Genomic DNA, 27,508 nt, shown 5'->3' with positions numbered 1-27,508 from the left:
CTCGGTTCATAGTGGATCAATGTGAATGAAATTTTCAGCAAATTGCCTTTACATTATCTAGTTTTTAACTATTATAGTGAGAACTGCCAAATCGTTATCGAATCTCCCATAATTTATCTTTAAGCCATGAGAAATCTGATATTTTAGTGAAAAATACAAATGAAAGATTGGTACTGTATAAACATATTATTACACTTTATAATAGATGTTTAGAGTCTCGTCAACAAAGTACTTCGATCATTTTAGAATAACATAATAATGTTATGACCCCTTAATCATCATCAACCGTCGACTTAGGCTTAGATACGAAAAAGATTTCGGATTCTCAAAATTTGACACTATTCCATAATGGCGATAGATTCAGGTACCGGTAACGATTTTCACTTTTGTCCAAAAATTTAAACATAAATAAACTTCATACTTAGCATTTGTGGTGGACATCTAAAACCCATGTCTGAAAAACAAAAATAAATACAGAAAATTCATATAAGAAAAAGAAAGAAAAAAAAACACACACACACACACATTTGACTTCCGGTTGAGATTGACTGTATTTGGTTTACTTTGCTTTTTTTTCAAAATATCTAAAATGACAATAAACCCCAAAATTTATTTGTTGATTTGCCTTCTGGGATAAACAACGGTCTTCGCTGAAAAGTTATATCCAGCGATTAAGCCATGGTTAAGATGGCAAGCCATTTTATATCATTTTCACAGTCGACAATTTAAGTAAACAGCAAACTATAACTTAAAAGCAGACAGACTTCCGCTCATGGGTACAGAGGAAATTTAACGGTGGGCTTACCTACCTTATCCCTATGTCCAGAAACATGACCCCCCCCCCCCCTTCTCCTTAACGCATATGTTACCATAAAAATATAAACAATCGTATCGGTAAAATCTATTTTACTTTAGCTAATATATACATATATATATATAGCTTTAATTAACTATTCTACTATATATTTTTATTTATGTATAATAAAAAAATATTTACTTGGTATTGGCGATCCGGCTAAAACACAGGCAACCTGTAATTATACCAAACACGTATGCATTAATACTTCTGTCAACATCTGGAAGTACTGATTGTATTAATTAATGTTGGAATCTGATTACGTTTGAGTTTGGTGATCGATTCAATCTGATAAAAAAAAATTGCGTTTTGATATTGAACGTCATTGGCATCTTACATATTGAATAATCAAGTCGTATGTATTTTCATCAGTAATTTGAGCGGGGGTGGAGACCATATCATCACGTTTTGCTTGAAGTCAGGAGATTTACCAGATATTTTATAAAAACGAAGATGCTCTTGGAAAATATTTCTGCTCATTTAGGTGCATACATGTATAGGACTCGAGTGGAATAAGGCCAAATCGGCGGCAATGCTTTCATACGTTTGTTTGTTCGTAGTTATTTAGAAGAACGTAGCAGAGAAAAAATTTGCTCCGCGCGAGCATGGTGAAAAATATTGTTTGTTGAGATTTGCACGGGCTCTTACAACCCGCATATCTTCCTTAATTTCCATTTAATTGAACTAAAGATTATCAACAATGTTGTCATTTTTTTGTGAAATCATTTAAACTTTGTGTTGAAATATGCATATCTACAGGATATATTTCCTTGTCAGTGCTTTTTTGCCTCAGAAAACAGGCGGATCAAGCGACCTTGGTGATTCAGATCAAGGTTGGTGGTAATTACAACGGAAGAGACGGCAATACCGACGATTTCGCGACGACATCTAGGTTCGAGAACGTAGCTAAAAACGTTGAGATATACTGATTTCTTGGGACAGAAATGAAATGAAATGAAATGGGGTTTAACGTCCTACTGTTCTGCTCCTAAACTGGGCTAATGAAGACGGGCATACTCCATACAGTGTACTATAAGTGAAATTTTGCCCGGGCAGCGGCGCTACGGCCTACTCTTATATCGAATTCCAACTGTCAAGGGATCTTTTACGTGCACGCCAATATGTACACGGGACCTCGGTTTTTCGTCCCATCCGAACGACTGGACAGCTGTCCTTGTCAGGCCCTCCGTCCTGCATCACTGACAAGGGGAAACCACGCCGGAAAATCTGGATGAACTTTCTCGGCCAATGCAGGGACAGAAGACAGAATTGTTATTTGGCTACAAGTGACAGGCTCTAATCGTCCACCCGAATGCACTTTTAATACCCTTGGCAAATGAGCGGACAGAGTGAGGTGTTTACATCATAACTATCAGACAAGGCACATAAGCGATTTTGTGTCAATTTTAAAAAAAATTAAATTCATTTGTATGAGTGGAAACCCTGTAATATCTGGGCGGTTGCTCTACAGGTATACAATATATATTTTAAATACTTACCACAGCAAGAATAATAGACAGCTTATACATCATGATAGTTGGTATTGATAATAGGAATATCTTTTCTTGGTTTAGAAATCTGATGTTTTGTCCAGACAATACAGCAAGTTGACAGTACTGGAACCACAGTAACAACTGACACTTATTATGATGGTGGCTGACTTATACTGCGTTTTACTCGGAGATAATCATAAAACGGAAATTATTATTTTATTATTTAATAATTTGATTGCGCACAACCTCTGCTCTGTGATCGTATCATGTAGAGGATTGGGTACAGGATATTATGAAAATCAGATCAATCAAATATTTAAAATTCAATATACTTTCTTATCATTCCACCTAGTTCATTAGCCCAGTTGGAACCCCATTTGTCTCTCTCTTTTAACTTCTTTTTTGTCCTTTTTAATGTCAAATTTGACGGCAATCAGACATGATTGGTCTGTAAATTAATTGTATTTAAGGTAAATTAAATTTGATACTTTGCTGCGTTGTATCCCACATCATTTCGATTAGACTGATTTAATCACACAATGTTTCATCGTTTCTAGAATAAATCTGGCACAGACGAGTTGGGTGTGGAGCACGATGTAGTGTATTTGTACTCACTGATATTTATTTAATCATACCATGTTTCATCGTTTCTGAAATGAAATGAAATGGGGTTTAACGTCCTACTGTTCTGCTCCTAAACTGGGCTAATGAAGACGGGCATACGCCATACAGTGTGCAATGAGGGAAATTTTGCCCGGGCAGCGGCACTACGGCCTACTCTTATATCGAATTCCAACTGCCAAGGGATCTTTTACGTGCACGCCAATGTGTACACTGGACCTCGTTTTTTATTCCCATCCGCACGACTAGACATCTGTCCTTGCCAGGCCCTCCGTACTGCATCACTGACAAGGGGAAACCACGCCGGAAAATCTGGATGAACTTTCTCGGCTAATGCAGGCATCGAACACCCGACCTCCAGGCTAGCGAGCCAGCGTCTTGCCCATTTACCCACCGTGATCTCCTTCATCGTTTCTAAAATAAATCTGGCACAGGCCTGTTGGGTGTAGAGCACGATGTAGTGTATTTGTACAGGCCACTTGCACTACACATAGTGCCGCTCAATATGCATATAGACCAACATTTTGTTCGTGTTTAATCACACCACGTTTCAATCGGATCAATTAACATGCTGATAGAGCTATATTGTTTAATTATGTAAATAAATCTATACTGAGTGACTGTCGTTTGTTTGTCTGTCTGTCCAGGGTTGGCGGCTACACTAGGGTTGTCCCAAGATTGAAATTTGGCTTATAGAGGTAGCTTGGACCGGGGCGTAACACAGGTCTAGTGGCGATGGACTATCACTTCCGGTTTCGGAGTTATTCTACTTCCGGTTCATGGATATACCCGTGCTCCGCCGGGTCAACCCGCTAGTTAATTATAAATATAGAATCGAATATGTATGGGTCTCACACTCACAAGTTACCTTTATTTTAAAACATTGATGTTACTTCCGCAGTGTTACACGTGTGTTCGATACGAGGAGGATAGCCGCGTCTCTTTGGTTACATGTACACATTTTATTGCATCCAAATCATTAAGATAAAAACAAATTACTTTTGAAAATTGCACTATTGTCCGTTGATGTTAATGATTTTAGATTTGATTTGTAGGGTTACATACGACATGTTTGGATTCGACTGTATGTTCTAGTTGCAATAAATCTGTCAAACCATAATTGAGGCAAATGCGTTGTTGCCTTTTAATTCACGAGTCATGCATGAATTTAAATGGTTTTCAAGGAGTTAATAGAGCCCTCGTTGAATATGCGATGCTCTAGGTACGTCAGTGTTTAGATTTTGGATAAGTATGTCAAACAAATGTCATTTTAAAAATGATGTTATTTTGATGGAGTAAGTTGAACGGTGGTTGGTATTATTACCAAAACAAACAAATATAGCACATTAGTAACATAACAATAAGAAACTAATCATCCAGAAATTTTCACAAAAACCAATTTTATTCTTTTAAAAAATATATAAAACTCCACCAAATTCCATAATGATAAAACGTATTAGATGTCAGCCATCTTGAAAAAAATGTTCTGCATCAATTCGAGAGAGAGAGAGAGAGAGAGAGAGAGAGCAATGCACGGAGGGAAATTAGGTTCCGTGAAACCGCTGTACATCTATGATTAAAGATACATTATTCAAGAGCTAGATTTACTAATGCAGGTCTTTCTAAATTATTAATTAGACATTTATTAACATGCCAAGATCACAAACAACTCTCGATGCCATCGGCTGTCCAAGGATTAAATAGATTAGAATGGTTCGCCCATTTAATGATTTACGATAATGGAGGACCGAGTCTCGGATATACAAGTACCGTGGTTACGATAATGAACAATCAATGCAACAAACAACAGCCATAACTTAGCTCAGAATAAAGTAATTTAAATGGACTTTTCAATATATTCATTTTGTAGTATCTTTTTGTGAACAATTATAGCAAGAACGACCAGCTCTTTATCTAAATCTTACATAACGTATCTTTAAATCAAGAGGGCCCCAAATATGAATAACCAAGGTGCCACGATTCTTAGCATGGATTTTTGCATGGTTCGAAAGGAAAACTTGGACAATTTAGAACGAGTGGGAAACCCCAAAAGCACTGTATGTATTGGCCACATTTGAATGGATGAGACAGCGTTGCGCTACCGAACGAAGGACACATCGGCTGACAACTTTGTTTTTGGTCATCCCAAAGTTCAATTTGTTTACATCTGTAATTTCGGTTGAAGAACAAGGATCTGTGGATTTAAAACAATAAACACATGACCAAATTAACATTACAAATAATCATAGCAACATTATATTGTGGGTGGTATTATAACAAGCCCCGCCCTTTGGAAAAAACTGTCGATTGGTTGGTTGGTTTGTCGGGCTTAACGGCCGATTCCATCCAGGGTGATATCGCGGACAAATACTGTCTACAAATACTGTCCTTTATAGCAGTGCTTGCCTTCTGGTTGGTATTTAAAGATCGATTCCAGAAAAGAGGTAGGAGTAGAATACTTCGCTACTTACAATATGTTGGAATACATTAATCTGTTCATTAATGACCATGTTTAGTTCAGATGGATGTCTTCCCTGTCAAAGTCTATAATTTTCTGATTTTTGTGCGGGGGGGGGGGGGGCGTGTTCGATCTCGGCATCACTCCTGTTTGACTTAGTTGACTTGGTTTTTTGTATAGTATGGTTTAGATGATCCATTATTGCTAACTTATACTAATTACTTATGTCCTGGGTTGGCTGGGGCTAGTAAAATAGCATTTAGGGAAGTGGGAGGGGGGGGGGGTCTAATCTAGGGCCCGGCCCATTTGTAGTACCCTTTCTAAATGTGATATAATTATCTCCTATGTTCTTCCCTTTTTAAATAGGTTTTTATTAGATTTAAACCATGGTGCTAGTAATTTTGTTAGAAGAACCATCCTTCGTTTCGGTAATAAGCCTGTAGAACTATTGTCGACTGAATCCTATTCATATCAATTTAGTTTATCAGTCTGAAATACATGTACTAATTCTCACCACAAATTGATGGAAACCTGAGTTGTACCTCAACAGGATAATGATCACTGATGTCTAACATCTAGAATAACAAAGCATAAGCATAATTACTAATTTCAGACACGTTACGCAATTGTCATTTCACGTTAATTTCATATTTCTCCTCTTGATTGATCATAAACATGATAACACACTTGTTCATTTGAGAAAAATTAAAAACTCGGATAATTTAAACTATCGCACCAGCCCTGGCGTATATAATGGCCCATATTCCTGAAGCAATGGCCCGAGAAATCCCTCTCTGTCCATTGCTGGTTTGGCTTCTGATACTTAAACTTTGGAGGGACTTGTGTCTATTCTTCCCGTTCAATCAAATCTACCCCAAGTACAGCAACATGACAGTCCTTCTTTAATCTGGGGTCTTCCCTAAAACTTTGGACAGTGATTTAAGGTATTAAAAATGGTGAAAGTATTGTTCGTCTACAAACAGTATTACATGTATTTACAGTGTAGCCGTTTTTGATAGCCTCGTTTGTCACGCATTTAGTTTTTCTGCAATAGTCTGCTATGCACTGGTTAATTGGGCGTAATAAATTTCGCGAATCATGATGTAACGTTATTGACCAGTCATAATTTGGAACAGAAATTTGCATTCATTACGGCATTGGTAAGTGGGTTTAGACCTAATCAAACGAAATCTGTGAGGTGCATGATAATGTCTATACTTTCCAGAACAGTTGACAACACTTCTTATTAATGGACGGTTCTCATAGTTAACCATTTACCTTGCACTTGGTAGTCGCCAAAACCTAAATATGCAAACCTTTTATAGGCACCTAAGCAAAAAGGCGAAGGCGTTAATCAGATAAGAAAATAAAGCTTACCTGTTCTTTAGATAAATTCATATGTTGATCAAATAAATAAACTTGTGGAGAATTTGCTACTAGAACACTGGCTAGTTCTTGTCCACGTGATATTATCCTATATAAAATACAAAATACTTCTTTAAATGTGGTTAAGGCGCTAGCTCGCTAGCCTGGAGGTCGGGTGTTGGCCGGGAAAGTTCATTCAGATTTTCCGGCGTGGTTTCCCCTTGTCAGTGGTGCAGGATGGAGGGCCTGACAAGGACAGCTGTCTAGTCGTTCAGATGGTACGAAAAAACGAGGTCCCGTGTACATATTGGCGTGCACGTAAAAGATCCCTTGGCAGTTGGAATTCGATATAAGAGTAGGCCGTAGCGCCGCTGCCGGGCAAAATTTCCCTCATAGCACACTGTATGGCTTATGCCCGTCTTTATTAGCCCAGTTTAGGAGCAGAACAGTAGGACGTTAAACCCCATTCCATTTTATTTCATTTCATTTCTATAAATGAATCGATGAAATGAAATGTTAACGTCCTTATACCTTTCTTTTCAAAACCGGTATAATTAACACGGGCATACGACACCCAGTGTGCTATGACAAACATTTTACCCGAGTAAATATAATACGCTTTTACTTTGGCATGTGTCTGACATGCATTTGGAATCCACTTTGGAATCCGCATGTGGATTCGTGAATTTGGATTTGAAAATCACTAGGAAATTAAATTTAACGTCCTACATTTCTGCACCAATGAGGCTAATGAAGACGGGCATATGTATACCATATAATGTGCTATGGGAAGCATTTTCCGCCGGACAGTCGCGTTTCTGCTTACTCTACACATTGCAACTATCAAGGGTTCTTTTACGTACACGCCGCCCGAACGATTACTGCTTTAGAATATTGTATAGAGGGTATTAACCTATCATAAGCACATTGTGATGTACCAGTAGTTGTATCTTGTGACCAGTCTATCAACCACTTGTAATTTTTATCACCATATATTTTCTTATCCGCTAAACTAGATTCACTAGCATAGGTACAATCGGCATTTAAATCCCCCATTATCATCACATCCTGCAATTATATATCCAACGATGACAATAAGTAACTATTGTCAATTCTCAGCATCACAAGTCGATATTATTAGAGGACTTCTTCAATACATAATACGCAATAATAATATCAGAATACCCTATATAAACCCGTTCCACACCACACCCCTTTTCACAGTGAACGATATTTGCGTATCTGCATTCTGCTTCGTATGCTCACCATGTCATTTTCAAATACACCCCATCCCGAGTCTTGCTGGAACAGGCGAGTATCTGTGTCCAACTGCTATGGGTTGTAAGATGTTTGATTTAAAGGCCATTAAACCATGCATTATTAAAATCTCTAATTCATTAACAATATTCCATAAAAGTGATTATGATTTTAAATTCTTCTGCGATCACGCTACTTAAAGCGTAAGATTCCATTATACCCCGCAGAGAAAGCAGAAATAATGCACCCCTTTTTGTATAATTTTTGTTGTATGGATAGCTTGCCAAATTTATATAACAAAATTTGTATACTAATATCTTGGGGACATCGTACTACAATTTCTTGATAACGGTAATATCCGGTTAGTTCCAGCAACAGTAGGTCGAATAAGGGGGATCTCAAAATTATGAGATAATGCACAAGTTGACTTTTTTCGGGGGATTAGAGATTTGCCCAAAAAGGCGATATATTTAAATGCGTTTGTTAAATACCAAGGCTTCTTGTTTCACGATCCACCCAAAAAAACCCAAACGAATCCTTGGATAGAAATACAGAAACGTTGACATGATCTCAATGAAAATTTATCAGATGTCATTGTAGTACAACATCAAATATAAAAAAGAAATATGTCAACCTGTATATTCCACTTGGACTCAACGGCCGTTCTAACATCATTTAAGGCGCCAATCTCAGAAACAGCTGCTGTGGGTTTAGAATGAAGTGCTATAATACCAAAGGCTGAAATGAAGCAAAACCAAAACAGAGAATTTGAGTTAGTGTGATATACAACATATTATTATATCTGTGACTGCTGTATGTACTGTAGTACATTTATTGCCGTCACTCCAACACGTCGGTCCTTCGTCCACATAGATCTGTTTCAAAATGGTGTTTAAATTAGTTAAACGAAGAATTCTACTGAATTTCAACAATTTTCATTAATTACTCGTTCTAACAACTTATCATCCAATCGGTCTCAAACTATATACATTCTTCAACTTACTAGGAATCCTATTGATTGCCCTTTAGGATTTCTGAAGTACAGTATTTGGTTACAAGGAAACCTTCCATTCCATTTGAGCATTAAGATTGTACCCTCTACTTACGTGCACCCTCTACTTACATGTACAGCTATTGGTAGGATGAACTAAAACACAGAAAGGTTCTCTTTCAAATACATCAGTTCCATCATCATCACCATCATCATACTGATAACTGTCCAATATCTGTATCTTATCGCTCCTTTAATATATTCACAATTTAAGATATTGAACGTAGTCAGTACAATAATTAATAATGTGCAAGGCGGTATGTGCGTAATTAACATAATAATAAATTTTATTTAACGCGGCATGAATTAATGTAGTAAGCGTAGTTATGGTAGTCAATACATGTTAATTACTGGAATTGAACGTACAGTAGTTAACAGATGTTAATTACTAGTATTGAACGAAGCTAGCAAAGGGAAATTCCTGGCATTGAACGTAGTTAACAAAGGGCAATTATTGCCTGCATTGAACGTAGTTAACAAATGACAATTGCTGTTATTGAACGTAGCTAGCAAAGGGAAATGAATGGTATTGAACGTAGCTGGCAATTATAGTCAGCGTTGCTAACTCCGGTAATTAACGTTTAGTATATAGTTTCTACTAGATGGTCTGACAATGATATTTTATGGGGTTTCCAATTCTATTTTGTTCTAAAAGAATATTGAATACATATTGAAGTTGGCGACTGTTTGATCAAGACACATGTTTAATATATAGTGTTACCTGTATAAAAAAGCATACTGTTCTTTGTAGCTACTTCTACCCAGTCTTTCGCTTATTGACATACTGTAGTTACCGTAACTGCAAAATTATACAACATAAAACTTAACAATGTATCTTATATTGGATATGCAACTTAACAATTTCTCTAATTAGGAGATAAACACTTGCTGTTTAGAATTTAGAGGACTATTATTGTCCATTTGATACCGCTTAAATCATTAGAGGCAAGATCGAGTAGTGATTGAGCGCCGCTAATGAAAAATGATCCATCTATTTCTACTTTTACTTTATCAAAGCATAGATAATGACGACAGTTTAATGGGTCGAAATTCCCTTTTAGTCTTGTTCCTACCAGGGGCGGATTGGGGCCGGTAACCGGCCCGGGCTCCCGTGTCGGTGCGGCCCCTGTTACTCACCACGGAGCCCTGATAGGGGGTCTGGGGACTTTCCCCCGGGAAAATTTTGAAAAATGAACCCCAAATATGCGATTTGGTGGCATATCTGATAATAATCTCTGTCAAATAATATAGCTCATAAATCGATTAATTTAGGCCGAAATTCTGTAATTTCATCTCTGAAAATAACGAGTTAATAAAAATGTCAAGGAATGTTTAACACCAGCCTCAGGAAATCGTTTCGCACTCATATTCAGCCAACAGACCAGCTATCATCAAATTTTGCTGAGGCCTTAAAATTGAATTTTTTGGGGAGTTACGAACCATCGGCAGACATTTCTGGCGTATCCCCACAAACAGAGTGCAGGTGACTTAATAATTAGTAAATTTGCGCGCGACAGTGTCAGGGGAATCCGATGAAATTTTGGATGAAATTCGGAATCCCCATTGCAGGATTCCGAATTCCGGCCCACACCCAGCACACCCGGCCCAGAAAGTCTATTATACCAGCTCATTCCAGGCTCCAATGATGGCGTGGCGGCCTGTTAAAGCCACCGGCCACATACAACATGATCATCATCGCTCCATGGCCGGTCCAATATCTCCCCCCCCCCCCCATATAATGTTCAGCAGAAAAAGTGTTTTTTTTTAAACGAATTGGACAAAATTATTTTTTTCATTTTTTGTCCGATCGGCCCTTCGGGCGATCGCCCGATGGGCCAATCCGCCCCTGGTTCCTACTCTTTCTAGTGAAAATTGTTGGTTCTGGTTCCGCCGATTGTAAAAAGCTTGTAGCCTACAGCAATTATGGACACCCATTCATCGCATGAGATTGCTGGAAACATACTTCCATCTGTGACTGAAGTTATTTAAAATAGTATGGTTATAGTTCCTTGTCGATCCTAAAGAAATTTGGTCAAACCTAAAGAAATTTGAACATGCTAGTTCGTTTTTGAGTTTCTATCAAAACGATCACCACAGTATTGAAACTTTTTAAAAAACGAAATAGAATTTGAATGAAATGAGATAACGTAAACCGTGTGAAATCTTACACTATAAGCTGAAAATGTGCTAAATTTCGGTTAATATGCCACTTTACACAAGTCACTTTTCTAGGGAATACAAACGTTTTAGGTATGGTTTTTTCGGTAGACCTACCAACTCATGAAGTGGGCAATTAAATATTATAGTCTGAGTCACATAATTATTCGGCCTGATATGGAAGCCGATTGTGACCATTGTATAATCTCGACTGCTCGCCTCTTGAAGTCAAAAGTCGAAAACGGGACCAACAATTTCAGCTTTATAACTTTAATTAAAAATGGCAGCAACTTCCATAGTTAACTTTTTGCCTTCTCGGTTTTACAAATTCAAGCAGGACTTCAAATTTATGTTTTATCCTAAATCCTAGAGTATCACTACTGAAAATATTACGATATACATACGCTTGCATCATTGACAGTAATTGTCTGTAACTTGATCCTGTTGAATCACGAATTTCTTGTAATAACATAATATCATACCGACTTGTGATCTGAAAAAGAAACCCCAGAAATACAAATGAAATCGTGTTTAACGTCCTAATGTTCTGCTCCAATACTGGGCTAATGAAGACGGACGGCATACAGTGTGCTATGAGGGATTTTTCCCATATAGCAGTTATACATAGCAAGTAATACACTTTGTTATTGTGTTTCACACGCTTGTTGCAGTAGCCTGTACCTCTCAAATTTAATTAAACTGCATGTTATTTTCGTCCCATTTACTTGGTTGGGAAGTCCATTAATATCAAAAGGTAGGCGTGTTCCCCATGGGCCCCTAGTGACAATATAATTGACTGTCATTCGAATATCTAGATATTCAAATTGATTCTTGTACCAATGGTAAAAATGATTATTTTGTTTTAAATATTGGACATCAGAAGCCCATCTGCTCCCGTTAAGATCACAACATCAATGTTGATTTAAATTGACAAATATTTCATGTTTTCAATGGCGAAGACTTTGGTTAATATTGAGTTGAAGACTTAGCTACGTTAACCGAACTTTCTGAATTACGGATTTGTGTGTCGTATTACTCGTATAATATGGAAACAACTGTTCAATTACAGCCTGCACATTATCCAACGCACATTCCAAACAACAAAAATGAAACGAAATGTTGGTATAATTTTAAATAAAGTAACATTTCACTCTTTTTTTATAAATTTTTTTACATAATTTGTGTTAAATCGGCCTTGAATTAAATAAAACAGAGTAACATTCTTCTCTCTTTTCGTTGAATTAGATTACCAGAGCCAGAGGCAGAGTTTTGTAGGATAGAATTGATGTCAAGGTGTCAAAGAATTAGTAAATTTACCTCGATTAAAGATACATTATGGGAGATTAGATAAAGAGCTGGCATCCTCACTATAATAGTTAAAAATTGGATAATGTATAGGGAATTTGCTGAAAATTTCAGTCAAATTGATCCACTCTGAACAGAGAATTTAGCGAGTGAATTTTAGGCCTAGCCTCGATCATCATTACTAAAGCCGGTACGATAAAAACATAGTCTCAGTTATCCATTTTTTGATTTAATCATCAATGAACGTTGAGCAGCAGATCGGATTCTAATTCAGTAAATATCGTAGGCTAGCGATGACATCTAGAGTTCATAATGGTCTGGTAAGTTAATAAATGTCTAATTAATAATTTAAATAACATTTCAGACCTAAAGAGAGACCTGCAATAGACATATTTAGTTATTGCATACTGCATTTTAATCAAATCGTTCTCTAGGCTCCCTCTATCACGATTCGCACCAGGAAAACGAGTTTGCGGCCGTCAAATTTTCCAAATTTTCTTCTGTTGGGGTGGGGTGGGGGTCTATAGGGTAAGCTCCACTCCTTCGCCTCTCGCAGACCGTCGTCTGTAATCCAAAAATGTTTTCGGGTATTTCAGGTTCTGCCCACTAGTATGCATCGAGCCCGCATGCATATAGCTAGAATGGTTTTCGATCAGAATAAGGATGAGATATCTGCAAACCACATTTAACAATTAGGGCATTGAACACTGATAACGTAAGACTATGTGTGTACCGTTAAAATTAACTAAACCTGTAATATGTGGCTATAACCCTTTAATATTTATAACTTTTTGGTGATGTCTATATACAGCAAATCCGTCACTTTTAGTGCTTTATATGTAATAAAATTGTCTCAAATAAAACTATACAAGCTATAGGATGTTTTTTTTTGTAAATAGTGTGTTAAAGCGGTAATAGATCATGGCAAGCAGCGTAATTTGTCATTTATTTATCTAATTGATGAATATGCTCGTGTACTTGCAATATTGTGGAATAATACCCAATGTGTATCTCTCCACGGCATCACTTACTGTAAAGAAATGCCATTTGTATAATTGAGAAATGTGGATATTTCGTAGCTGACCATAATATAGAATGTATTGACGCTACACAACGACTTGTTTATGGCGCTACCCGCTTGATGGTTTATCTTCAAGTCGTCACAATACTTGGGTTCGTACTCGTACTTTTGTCTAGAATCACATACGTCTCATCCAATAATCTCAAGTCTTTTGGGATAAGTAGATAAGCAAAAAAAAACAAAAAAAAAACAAAAAACGTATCTGAAGCTTGGATACTTAGCTTCCGATTTTTATAAAAGATACTCTATGTTGTCGATTTAGATATTAGAAGACTGCCGTCTCCTCACGACACCCCTACCCCTTCCTCTCCCCATCAATGTATGTATAACATCTTCTTTTCTAATGAGAAGCACTTGTCAATCCAAGTAAGTTATACTGAGTAGGCCTACACTGTCAGGTGAAATGTGGGATATTGTCGATGTAAAAATGGACTCACCTCTGCTATTCGTGTCGCCTTTGTAGAATCCGACATCTTGCTCTTCCCAAAAGTCTTGACGTTAAAAGCCCCTAAAGTTAATGGTTCATCGGAGGAAACGAAATAAACGGATAGAACAAGAATAAAGAAATAAAGACCTTGACTAACCGCCATATTTGAGATTGTAATAAACAATAATGACAATCTACCCATACTCAACAAAACCTAAACAACCGTATACAGTAAAAAACTAAGTACAGTAGGACCAAACCCTTGAATCCAAGTGCCAGGCAGTACGCTTATGCACAAAACTAAAACCGGGTGATCTAAACTTCTGTCATTTCTCTTTGAGTAGAGATAAAAACAAACTCTTGTTTGTTATTAACGATAGTCAATTTTTAAAAAAATGTGATTTTACACGAATCAGCCACTTTAGCCAACCATCTTCTTTAATATCTCAAAAATACGTCAACTATTTGTTGACAGCTGTTTCCATATTATACCACACAAAAATCTTTTCACTCAGAAGCTTTCCACAGAGCTCAGTTAACACTCTGGATCCGCCCCAGAATACCCTTATACCTGAGATATAACTAGTGACAAAGCTGACAAATCCTATTGATTTAGTATTATTATATTTTTTGTAATAAGTGACGCTCAAGTGTAAGGCTTAGTGGGTTAATTCCATAGTCGCGGTTTGACCCGATCCCCGGTTTGGATCGGTTCCTTGTTCATGGGTTTCCAGTGAAGCTGCATCAGTTATATATTTAGGTTTCCTTATCTTTATATGTAAATTTTTATTTATTTTTATTACAATGTATTTGTACGGTGTGTGTCCTGTCCGCCGGTTTGTCTTTGTCGGTGGAGCAGAACGGAGGAGGTTTGCAATGTCTAATCGGATAGCACAAAAGTCCGAGGTCCCGTGGACTCGTTGATGTGCACGTAAAGAACCTATGACAGTTTGAATTTAATTCCTTTCCCGGCATCATTTCTCTTATAGCACACCGTGTGGCGTATGCCCGTCTTCATTAGCAGTGTGTGACGTACGTCCATCTTATCCCAGTTGGTGCGGAAAACCCCATTCCATTCATTCGTTGGTGTTTGTTTATGTGTGGTGTTAGCAGGGCCTGATGCAGGCAGCAACATGACAAAAATTGTAAAACAACACTTTTTGTGAGAAAAATGTCACGATCGTGTGCTTTATCATAAGATGGTTGGTGGGATGGACATTCAAAGCGCGCGATAATGATATAGACATATGTGATATCACAAAAATGAATGCCTTGCATTAATGAAATGGAATCACAATGTGATCGTATTAATTCATAATAAAAATTTACGTCTGCAAACGGGGTGTTGGATTTCTATCTTTAAAAAAACTCAGTGTGTATGTATGCCTACGTAATTTCGAGACGATGGCATCATGCATTGTCAACTGTCAAATTTCCTTCACAGGAACCTGGCAACACCCCCCCCCTGCAAAAATTCCTGGATCCGCCCCTGGGTGTTGTACTCCTATATTTACTGTAAGGTTGGCTTGTTTAGTGTGTGTGTATGCTTCCTATTTTACTTACAAACTTGAAAAGATAACTTTTATGGTACCAAGAATAAAGTAGTACCGATTAACACCACGACACAATAATCCCCATATTAACACCAACGGGGTGTTTAAACCTATTTGTTTTATAAATTAGTCAGTTCATCATTCGAGTTAAATGAGCTAAATTTCTTTTCTTAGGCACATAGAAATGGACAGAAATGGGTCGCAAAGTATATGATGATCTTATATGCATAGAAATATATATGCTAATATGAATGTATATAAAGTGATATTATTATGCATCCAATCGTTTCTGTTTTACTGTAATTTATAATCAGTCCAAATTGATTGGTAGTCTTTGGCATATAGTTATTCCAGTCTACATCGGTAGTAGCCTATTCTCCTGTGGGATATATTTAGCCTCGTTCATCGAGTCACATCATTATAAATGGCACTCGAAAGCATTCTGGCACATGATCCGCGTGCCAATTATAAAATGTTCATTTTGTCATTTGTGAAGTCCACAAATTCACGGTAAGATAACAGCATCAATGTTGATTTAAAGAAGCTAAGTCTCTAACTAAATATCATCCAAAATCTTCGACATTGAAAATACGATTTATTTGTCGATTTAAATCAACATTGATGTTGTGATATTACCGGGAAAAGATGGCCTTCTGATATCCAATATATAAGACAAAATAAACATTTTACAATTGGTACACGAATCGTGTACCATAATGCGTTTCAGTGCTATTTGTAATAAGGGACTCTAAAAACGAGGCTAGGCATATTCCACAAGTCATGTCAAATGGTGAGGCTATATTCTTATCTGGAGAGCATGCCCAATAAATACCATCGGCGTAGACTGGAATAACCAGACGCTAGAGATTGACATTCGATTGAAAATACTGGCGTATGTCGCCGAACCTAACTGATTAGAAATTACAGTAAAAAAGAAACGATTGAATGTAAATCAATTTATATACATTCATATTACATTATTGTATGCGTTGCGACCCATTTGTGTCAATTTCTAGGTCCCAATTATTAGCGACTTAGCTCCTGTAAATTGGGCAACAAGTCGTCTTTGCAATTTCGAAGACCGTGGGTGATACTGACTTAACTCCTTAACACATTTGATTTAGGTCAAAATAAAACTTTGGGTTGGGTTGAACATGTTAATCCGATTAGAGACAAAATCTGAACGATTGAATTTAGTTTCGAAATATTATGCGAAGGTCACTTAGTTTCTAAACCTAGGTTTCACTTCAGCTGGGCCTATATCATCCCTTTCTACCCCTATCAGTGAATCCGAAATTGAAATTGTAGACAGATGCCGACTTCACATTAAGAAAATCAACACATCAAAGTGCCTAAATTTTTATTGGCCATAGAATGATAAATATTTTAATTCTTATGTCATGAGGCTTTCCATGGGACGCCTTACTCACTTCCCAGCGGGCACACAACGTTGTGACAACATTGTTCAGGGGTTGTATCACAACGTCTGAAATAGGTCAGCTGTAGGTTGTTTTGCAACAAACTCTTACGTTGTGACAACGTTGTACGGACGTCAAAGCAACATTGTCACAACGTTGTGTGGTGGTTGACGAAAAGTTGTGACAACGTTGTACGGACGCCAAAGCAACATTGTCACAACGTTGTGTGGTGGTTGACGAAAAGTTGTGACAACGTTGTACGGACGTCAAAGCAACATTGTCACAACGTTGTGTGGTGGTTGACGAAAAGTTGTGACAACTCTGTACGGACGTTCAAGCAACATTGTCACAACGTTGTGTGGTGGTTGACGAAAAGTTGTCACGACGTCAGAATTTGTTGTTTTTCAACGTTGTGTGGTGGTTGGCGAAAAGTTGTCACGACGTCAGAATTTGTTGTTTTGAGGTTGTATAAAACCCAGTATAAGCCCCATCCGAACTCCCTACAGTTCTGCCCCCACTGGACTAACGAAGACGGGAATAGGCGGCCGGGCACGATGGAAGTTAAATTAGGTGTGTGTTCGGGGAAGGGGGGGGTGTGTGCTTAAATGCCCGACAGATTTGGGCCACGGTTTTGACATAGTGAAACGATACGCGAAGTTTCAACACCCTCACTCAATTAGAATCAAAGTTATTGTGTCCCATCACAACCAATCTAATTGCTTCTTTCTGAATAAAATCAGTATCAATTAATAGGACAGTACGTAGTTTCAAAACATTCAATTCAAACGATTATATTACAGTCAATATTAATGCTAGAGTCATATAACTTTGCAGTAATGGGTAAAGGTAATAGAATCTGATCATTAAATTTTACGTAATGGTCATGTAATGAGTAATGGAAGATTTCAAAAGTAATGAGTAATGGAAATGTAATTAATTACATTCCGAAAATCATGTAATGGTCAATTACATTTCAATTACATTTAATGGCGCATTCTTTGAATGGCATTTAGTAATTAGAACATAATCAAATAACGCACTTTTATGAAATAACAATTACTATGGTTTATTTCACTGCAACGTTTCAACAAGATTTCACAAGTCGTTTTCAAGCATATATACACAAATAAATAAAATGAGAAAGATATGAATATATATATATAAACATCAGTGCGAACTATCCAATGGTATGCATGTCTTTAAATCTGATTGATTAAATGCTAAATTAGCACTAATCTTTAAATAGTAATAAAATGTAATTATTTACTTTCAATGTAATGGGTAATGAATGATATTGCTAAAAATGAGAAAGTAATTTCAATGCAATTGGTACTGTAATAATAATAATAATTTATTATTTATAATGCGCCTATTACCAATATAAAACACTCAATGCTCAATGGCGCAGTTAACATTTTGTGGACATCACACATAGAAAATAAAATAAAATTAAATGGATGATAAAAGAACTTAAAATGGCTTATAAAGATTATAATAAAATATGACATGTAATAAACAAATTTAAACTGTACATGTACTTAATTGGTCCCTCTTCTGTCCGGCTCATATTTTAGATGAGCCGAAACTGCTGTTATTATCTCGGCTTCATTGCAGCTCGGCTGACTGATCATTACACTATCTGAAGAATACAAAAAACTGTATATTTACTCTGTCAAATTTTGTAAATTATATAATTCAGTCCGATCAAAAAGGTGGTCCTAAAGCTGTAACAGATAATTCTGCATCCCATGAATTATGGACCAAAGGTGGCTTATTGGGTAAAACGCTGGCTCGCTTGTCTGGAGGTCGCATTTTCGATCCCTACATTTGCCGAGAAAGTTCAGTAGGCCTGACAAGGACAACTGTTAGTCGTTTGGATGGTATGAAAAACCGAGGCCTCGTGTACACATTGACGTGCAAGTAAAAGATCTCTTGGCAGTTTGAATTCGAGTAGGCCATAGTGCCGCTGCCCGGGCAAATTTTTCCTTCATTGCACGCGGTATAGCGCATGCCCATCTTCATTAGCCTAGTCTGAGCAGAACAGTAGGACGTTAAACCCCATATAAATTATATTATATATGACCCAATAACACATTCTATATGAGACATCGCTTGTGTTATTACTTTCATATTCTCCATAAATTTGTACGTGTAAGAAAGGCATGGGTGTTAAATTACAAAAAAGATAGGTTGCCAGGCAACGAAACATACGCCCACAGCAGCTAAATCGTCCGGGCAGTCAACAAGAGTTGTCGCATATCTTTACTTTTTTCGGTAATGAAACATTTATAATACACTAAAATCTGATTAAGAGCAACAACTCAGAAAACCATTAGAATTTGTTTGGTTTTTATAAAGTTCTGCCCCATGCTAACGTTTTGTATACAAAACTTTTAATACTGTATCATGGATTTAGCTGTCCAAGTCATAAAGATAGGTTGCCAGGCAACGAAACATACGCCCACAGTAGCTAAATCGTCCAGGCAGTCAACAACAGTTGTCACATATTTTTACTTTTTTCGGTAATGAAACATTTATAATACACTAAAATCTGATTAAGAGCAACAACTCAGAAAACCATTAGAATTTGTTAGGTTTTTATAAAGTTCTGCCCCATGCTAACGTTTTGTATACAAAACTTTTAATACTGTACCATGGATTTAGCTGTTTCAAGTCATAAAAATTCATTGAAAATCAATATACTTGTTTGCCTCAAGATCTTAAACTCTGTGTATCAATCTGAAGTCAATTCATTGAAAATCAATATACTTGTTTGCCTCAAGATCTTAAACTCTGTGTATCAATCTGAAGTCAATCGGATATTAACTTTGGCCTCTAGAGCGTCCCCAAGATTTTTCAAAGTGATCAAGGGCCATAACTTTGGCAGTAATTATCAGAAATCTTTGAAAATCAATAGGATTCTTCGCCTCGTGACCTCAAACACTGTGTATAAAGTCAATGAGATTAACTTTAGCCTTTAGAGCATCCACAAGGTTTTTTGAAGTGATCAAGGGCCATAACTCTGGAAGTAATTATCGAAAATCACTGAAAATGAATAGACTTCTTCGTCTCATGACCTTAAACACTGTGTATGAATTTAAAGTCAATCGGATATTAACTGAGCGTCCACAAGATTTTTCAAAATGATCAAGGGCCATAACTCTGGCAGTAATTATCGTAAATTGCTGAAAATCAATAGGCTTCTTCGTCTCATGACCTTAAACATTGTGTATAAATTTAAAGTCAATCGGATATTAACTTTGGCCTCTAGAGCGTCCACAAGATTTTTTGAAGTGATCAAGAGCCATAACTCTGGCAGTAATTATCGGAAATCACTGAAAATCAATAGGCTTCTTCGTCTCATGACCTTAAACACTGTGTATAAATTTAAAATCGATCGGATATTAACTTTGGCCTCTAGAGCGTCCACAAGATTTTTTGAAGTGATCAAGGGCCATAACTCTGGCAGTAATTATCGGAAATCGCTGAAAATCAATAGGCTTCTTCGTCTCATGACCTTAAACCCTGTGTATAAATTTTAAGTCAATCGGATATTAACTTTGGCCTCTAGAGCGTCCACAAGATATTTTGAAGTGACCAAGGGCCATAACTCTGGCAGTAATTATCGGAAATCGCCGAAAATCAATAGGCTTCTTCGTCTCATGACCTTAAACACTGTGTATAAATTTAAAGTCAATCGGATATTAAGTTTGGCCTCTAGAGCGTCCACAAGATTTTTTTAAGTGATCAAGCAATTGTGGACGCCGGACCGACGGACGAACGGACGGGGGCGAGGACAACATACGACCACATTTCAATGTCGGCGTATAAAAAGATCAACACTCATCGATGAAGTAATAAAAACTCGTGTATGCCCATACCATGTTTGATTATCCGATATTTAAGGATATGTTCGTAAATTGAGTATGATAAAAACAAACCTCTGACAACTTTGTAAATTTCTAAGTCCATTATGGACCGCCTCCCTTTATTTCCCTTTAAATTAAATTGGGCCATTAGGGAATTAGACATCAACCTGTTAAAATAAAAAGACATACTGTTTATGCGTTTGACAATACCACGAATTTTGACTTTCCATTCCTTGACACCTAGAAATGGACATAAATGGGTTGCAACGCATATAATAATGTAATATGTTTGTATATTAACTGATTTACATTCAATCGTTTCTGTTTTTACTGTAATGTCTAATCAGTTATGTTCGGCGAAATACGCGAAGAGAGAGAGAGAAATGGGGTTTAACGTCCACTTGACACAAACTTGGTCATTTCGGGACTAACACATGGTTCAATTTTATTTCAATAATTCGCTAGCGCGTAGGGGTCTTTTTAGCAGTGGGAGGAAACCGGAGGACCCGGAGAAAACCCACCAGGTTAGACAGGCGACCAAACTCCTTGTCACGTACAACCGGGGAATCGAAACCCCGCCAGTTGACTCAATAACAGACCGTATGATACAGCGTGCGCGTGCTAACCATTCGGCCATCCAATCCCCCATACGCGAAGAGTCCAAACTGAATGCCAGTCTTTGGCATCTGGTTATTCAAGTTTACACCCGCATATAGTATTCTCTTGGGTATATTTAACTTCATTCTTCGAGTCTCTCTATTACAAATGAAATTTGAAAGCATTCTTGCACGCGATTCGTGTGGCAATTTCAAAACTTTAACTTTGTGTTAAATATTGGACATTAGAAGCCCATCTTTTTACGGTTACAACATTGATGTTGGGTTTAATTAAACAATGAGTCCCATGGTTGCAATGTCGAAGACTGTGGATGATATTGAGTTAGAGACTTGACTCCTTTAAGACGAAGACGATTGGAAAACGAATGTACGATTATTTTATCAATTTGTTTTCAAAAGAAAGAATACGACTTTAAACTGGTAACCACCAAGGCTCATCAGATGGGTTACCTATAGCTATAACATGAAATAAATGAAACACATCTAGTATATTATTATATTTCAATCACTGTAATATTTACAATCAATGTCAGTTCAATTATGCAGGTGTATGCTCATGGATATTGATGTTGTACATTTAATAATAAAATTACCCTTCACTTGAATTAAATCTAAAACCCACAAGCATGTAATTAAAGAGCTGTGGTGTTAACAGTCGCACTAGCCCGGCATTATATCCACCTGTCCGTAGATCGACAAAGTACAAGATTTAATTTTCAGAGCATATATGTTTTGTTGCGTGTCAACCTATCTTTTTAATTAAGATCGTAGACTTGGTTGCCTAATAATTAAGATGTATACAGCGACTTGGTTAACCGTTCATCGGTTACTACTGGTGAAACGGTTAAAAAAATTACAAACCGATATTCGTTTTCATATCATATTTGACATTCAAAACCAGGAATGGTAGCCAAATATGTTTTCATTCACTAAAGACTATATTAATAGTTCATACAGCACAAAGTTCATATAGCATTTGTCATTTGTAATATATCACGGGAAATTAATGTCTTATTAATTCCTGCTCGAAGTTTTGTACACGTTACATTATTATTAACACTCCCTGCAAAGCTTGGGGTAGTATCAACTTATCTAAACAATTCATGAAATTGGTAACCCTATAAATTTAAAGATAATAGATAATGGGAAAGTCCATTATACAATACTATAAATATTGAAATGGCCCCTTCCAATTCCAGACATAGATTGAAATAGCTCTTTCCAAATCCAGACATAGCAAATGACCAAAAACTAAATGATTAAAATGCAATACAATTATAAAATAAAAACACTAAATGGACACAAAATATTAATTAATCGTAACATACCTAATTCTCAACTGTTACGCCTTCTAGCAACTTATAAAACTCGATAGTTTATCACAGCTCTAAAAAAGCAGCCATGCCGGTTTGGCTGGGATTCCTTTTTGGCGGAAAGATGTTTAAATTTGATTGGGCCAACTGTCAACCTTGGGTGTGTTTTAAAATAAAATATGTATAAGATAATTAATCTTGACCTTTATTGGGTTTTTTTATATACCGGTACATTAAATATAGATATTTTGCAATTAAGTTATGAACGTAATTAAGTTTTAAAGGTGTAATAAACGTTTAATAAATGTTTTTTAAAAAAAAAAAATTTCAAATGGCGTGTATAGGTAATTGTTACCTATTCATTGCGGGTTCTTTATAAACGGTTCATAAACGTTTAAAAAAATCATATTTACGGTACTACGTTTTAATGGAAAATTTTGTAAGAAAACATCAATTATGAACGTTATCTAAACATATTATATTAAACATTTTTATCAATATTTATCGAAAACTTCTGAAAAACTTACACTTAAAACATTTAAAAAACGTTTAATAAATATTTTTTTTTTTACAAAGTCAGAGGGGTCAAAACCAAAAGTACGGCACAGATGTCAGTAGCGCGTGTGTCCTCCACGGGCTTTTACGCACGCTGTGCAGCGACGTCGCATGGAATTAACCAATGTTTGAAAGAAGGCCTGGGGCAAATTGTTCCATTCTTGGACAAGAGCAGCTTCTAAAGCAGCAATGGTGTGCATCTGTGGTCTCCGATACAGACGGCGTCCAATCTCATCCCAGACATGTTCTATTGGTGCCATGTCCGGAGACATGGCTGGCCAGTTCAAGACATTGATGTTGTTAGCAGCCAGGAAGTCCATACTAAAACGGGCGGTATGCGAACGTGAATTATCCTGTTGGAAGTGCTGAAGTTGTGGGTGCGCTCGAAACATCGGAACAACAATTGGTTGCAAGACATCATCACGGTAGGTTACAGCATTAACGCGACCCCTGCAAATGTGTAGGGCGGTCCGGTGATGAAATGTGAAGCCTCCCCACATCATTACACTTCCCCCACCCCATCGATTCGTTTCGAAGACGCAGCAGTCTGCAAGACGTTCCTCAAGACATCTCCACACACGTTGACGGCCATCAGCGTGATAAAGATGAAAGCAACTCCCATCACTGAAGAGCACACTTTGCCAGTCTACTCTTCTCCATGTCTGGTGTGTCCTTGAGCCCCTATCAAACGCCGCTGACGGTGATGATCCCTAATGATAGCTCCAACATAAGGTCGTCGTCGAGTCCTACTTCTCTTAGACGACGTCTTACGGTGTTGGCACTTACTGGTCCTTGTCTTTCGACCACTGCCGCACATGTTTGAGTCGCTGGGCAGAATCTGTCACGCAGATGAGTGACCCGGATGTAGCGGTCTTGAGCCTGGGTTGTAACGCGTTGTGGACCAGGACGTTGACGGTCACGCGTTGATCCAGTAACTCGAATACGTTCCACCAACCTTACAGTAGTGGACTGATGACAATTGAGGTGTTTGGCAATAATAGCACGCGTAGACATGCCAGCCCTGGACATTCCCATGGCTTCATTCCGTTGATTTTCAGTAAGTCTCGGCATCTCTAGCTCGATTCCTTCACACGTCCAACAACAAATTACGACAAATTGACGTTTCACAGTTCATGTACAACACATTAAGTTGAAAACATGCTTTTAAATGGCTCACACACAATGCTGCACGTGAATATTGGGTTTTTCATGTGCATCTCATGCAATTTTTTTTGTGCACACGGGCCGAAATTTTTTGCGTTTGGGAGCATTGTGTGAAACAATAGTTCATAGTATTGCATAATATTATACATACAAAACCAACTAGTAATAAAATAATTGGGAAAAAAAGTGATGCGTTTTCCATGGCGCTCAGTAATATAACGGTATCTACTTAAAATGATCATTTAAATACTTAAAAGAGATTGAATTGATTTCATTATTCTTTTATTATTATTTCTTTTTTTTATACCGGAATAGTATTATTAAATTTACATTAGCACTATTAGATGTCGATCTACGGCTGTTTTTATTAATAATTTGTTTAGTGAAACCGAATGATAAAAATTGCGTTAAGTCTACGTCGATCGAGATTTTGCCGTGGGTAACAAAACTCCGTCAAATCAAATAGCCCAGTGACGTGTAGAATAGATCAAATGGCTTGCTATGTGTCGCAAATTATTCGTTTAACGGCTATGTATATGAGTAATATGAAAAAACTAATGATGAGAGATTTCATTTAGATTAGATCTACTTGCGCAACACATCAACGCAAATGTCTAGCCTAGACTAGTGCAGATCACGTCGGTTCTAAATTCTACGTCGCTTGGCCTAGACTCGTGTATTCTGAGCGGACTGACACAATCATGCAGCTGGTCCAGCTAGTTTTAATAGTTAAAGCAAGAATTTCATATTTTCTAAGAAAGTCAAAACATAATTATTTCTATATCTTTTGCTCAATAGGCTGTCAACTCAATATTATAGGATCATAGGTATCATTATGACACTTATAAAATCATTCACTCCGGAAATAATAACACAATTACCACCTTTGTTGTTCTACCCCCCCCCCCCCATGGAAAAACTATCTGCAAACATTTGAATTTGAAGTTGAAAATGATATTTTGGCCAATTTCTCAACTGGCAATAGTGATCAAGGTAGGACTGTTTATAGATACCATCTATTTTAAAGCTTTACTTTAATACATTTTAAAAATATAACTTAAAAATATGAAATTCACTCGGCACAGTTGCAGTCTGAGTGTGTTTTGAAATGAACGTCGCCACTTACATCGCGGTCGTCAACAAAGTCCATGCCTACATTGCCGGTAATCATATTCGAGGGGCTTTCATATTCAACTTAATAATAAGTCTCTGTTACTACATGATGTATGTATAGGTGCGCGTGTTTTACATACATGTAAATATAGTTGGTGTTTTTGTTGTTTTATAGCCATTGATAATGCTGTTGCGTAGGTAGCCTAATGTTTTGTTTGTATTTGTATGCTGTCTCTAATAGCCTAATGGGGTGTTAAGATACAATATAATTTTATCTGATCTTATATTAGCCTTAGAAGAAGCAATTGACGATTTTTATATCCCTTCCACATACCCGGTTGAGAGTTAAAATAATAGAACTTACCTTCGGCACGAACCAAAAAACCAATATGGCGTCCCAGAAGCATCTTTCGCGGCAACATTTAGAGTCACGTTATCAGTTTCCGCGGGAAAAAAAACCGCTAGTGTTACCAGATAATTTACTGAAGAATTAACCGGAATATTTGTCAGCTTCTAGTTGTTTTACAATAAGCCTTAAATAAAATGTATTATAGTTTGTATTGTGTTATTAAATCTCGATCTACGTCGTTAACCAATACAACTGTACCCAAGATCATACGTCAATTTCTATAGATAAGCGCATTGCAATTCCTGTTTTATGCACTGAATTTGTGTAGCAAACGCTGCACACTACACAATATGCATTAATCACCATTTTCTGTGCTTTGTGTTATTATTTCAATTGAAAAACACCGGATGTAAAAACAGCGACATTTAGGTGCGGGAGAGGCATCTCGTTTACAGTTCATAATACATTTTTATAATACTTGACGGACGCAAACGCCTTTTCTTGCTTTCCCAACCCGTGTGCTCAGCAACATGAAAGCAAGCCAGTATTGCCTATTTAGTACACCAATAACTTTAATGCATTAAAGGAAATTATGATTTCCGAAAAATTATAAAACAAATAAATGACCGATGTCGCACACCGCCGAGTGGGACCCGACGAAATGTTTCAATCCGCTATCAATGCAGTACAAATTCGCCGTGTTCAATGACAAGAAAGTGAAAATGTTTTATTATACTTAAAAATCATCGAATTTGGGGCTCTTTATTTGACTGACAAGAAAGCAAAATATTTTCTTCCAAATAACATTCTGAAAGTTCCGCTTTCACTTTCTCTCGGGATTTTGAATGTGACTTTTTACCTAAATTGCTGCCGGGAACAGGGAATGTCAGGCAATGTCATGACCTTGACTCAGGTTACAACCCCAAAATTGACCTTGCGGGTGCGGGTCACGACTTTGACCATGACATTTATTCGCGATATCTGGGTGGTACATGAAGTTTTGGGACTTTTTCGATCCCAAGGTCAAGGGTCAGGTCAAAGGTCAAGGTCCCATTCGAAAGGTCAATGAGTTGCCTATCCATGGTCATGACCTTTGATTTGCCGCGCAGACCAGGGGCCCCACCATGTGCCCGGGAGCATCGAACTCAGTAGATATTTTGGTGACCTTGACCCTTTCAGATGACCTTGACCTACCGGGGTCATGTGGACCAAGATGACATTTTGGAAGGTCAAGGTGCAGTGGTTCTGACTTTATTAGATAGGCCCCTAGGGTTCAAAAACCAAAATACTTCCGGGGCCCCTAGCGGGTCAAGGTCACGACTTTTGGTTGGCGATTTTAAAAAATGAAGAACAAATGTTGGGTCAGTCTATCGGGTCACCAAACCCTGGGGCGATCGGAAGACATTTTTGGGGCAAATTTCCCTAGAAAGTGAAATAGCTGAGCATTACAGCGGTGTGGTCTAAGGGCAGATAACTCGCCAATCCC

General features: G+C 37.3%; 1 protein-coding gene and 1 long non-coding RNA gene across 2 annotated transcripts; both read right to left on the bottom strand.

Moving 5' to 3' along the window:
• Positions 1 to 421: 421 nt before the first annotated feature.
• Positions 422 to 14,234, bottom strand: LOC126827924 (deoxyribonuclease-1). Its single transcript, XM_056102312.1, has 8 exons — positions 14,082 to 14,234; positions 11,663 to 11,751; positions 9,823 to 9,900; positions 9,174 to 9,292; positions 8,685 to 8,788; positions 7,707 to 7,861; positions 6,806 to 6,902; positions 422 to 454 (listed from the first exon to the last, which is right to left on the bottom strand). The coding sequence occupies exons 1-8, from the start codon at positions 14,232 to 14,234 to the stop codon at positions 422 to 424; spliced, it is 828 nt and encodes a 275-aa protein (XP_055958287.1).
• A 3,915-nt stretch (positions 14,235 to 18,149) lies between these two features.
• LOC126827954 (uncharacterized) lies at positions 18,150 to 22,995 on the bottom strand. Its single transcript, XR_007682898.2, has 3 exons — positions 22,857 to 22,995; positions 20,984 to 21,078; positions 18,150 to 18,681 (listed from the first exon to the last, which is right to left on the bottom strand). It is a non-coding gene; the product is annotated as an uncharacterized LOC126827954 (long non-coding RNA).
• Positions 22,996 to 27,508: the final 4,513 nt, after the last annotated feature.

The sequence above is a fragment of the Patella vulgata genome, chromosome 7 (genome assembly GCF_932274485.2).
Source record: "Patella vulgata chromosome 7, xgPatVulg1.2, whole genome shotgun sequence".
NCBI classification, from domain to species: domain Eukaryota; kingdom Metazoa; phylum Mollusca; class Gastropoda; family Patellidae; genus Patella; species Patella vulgata.
Note: the sequence above shows the minus strand (reverse complement) of the source record. Positions and strands in the feature narration are given on the sequence as shown.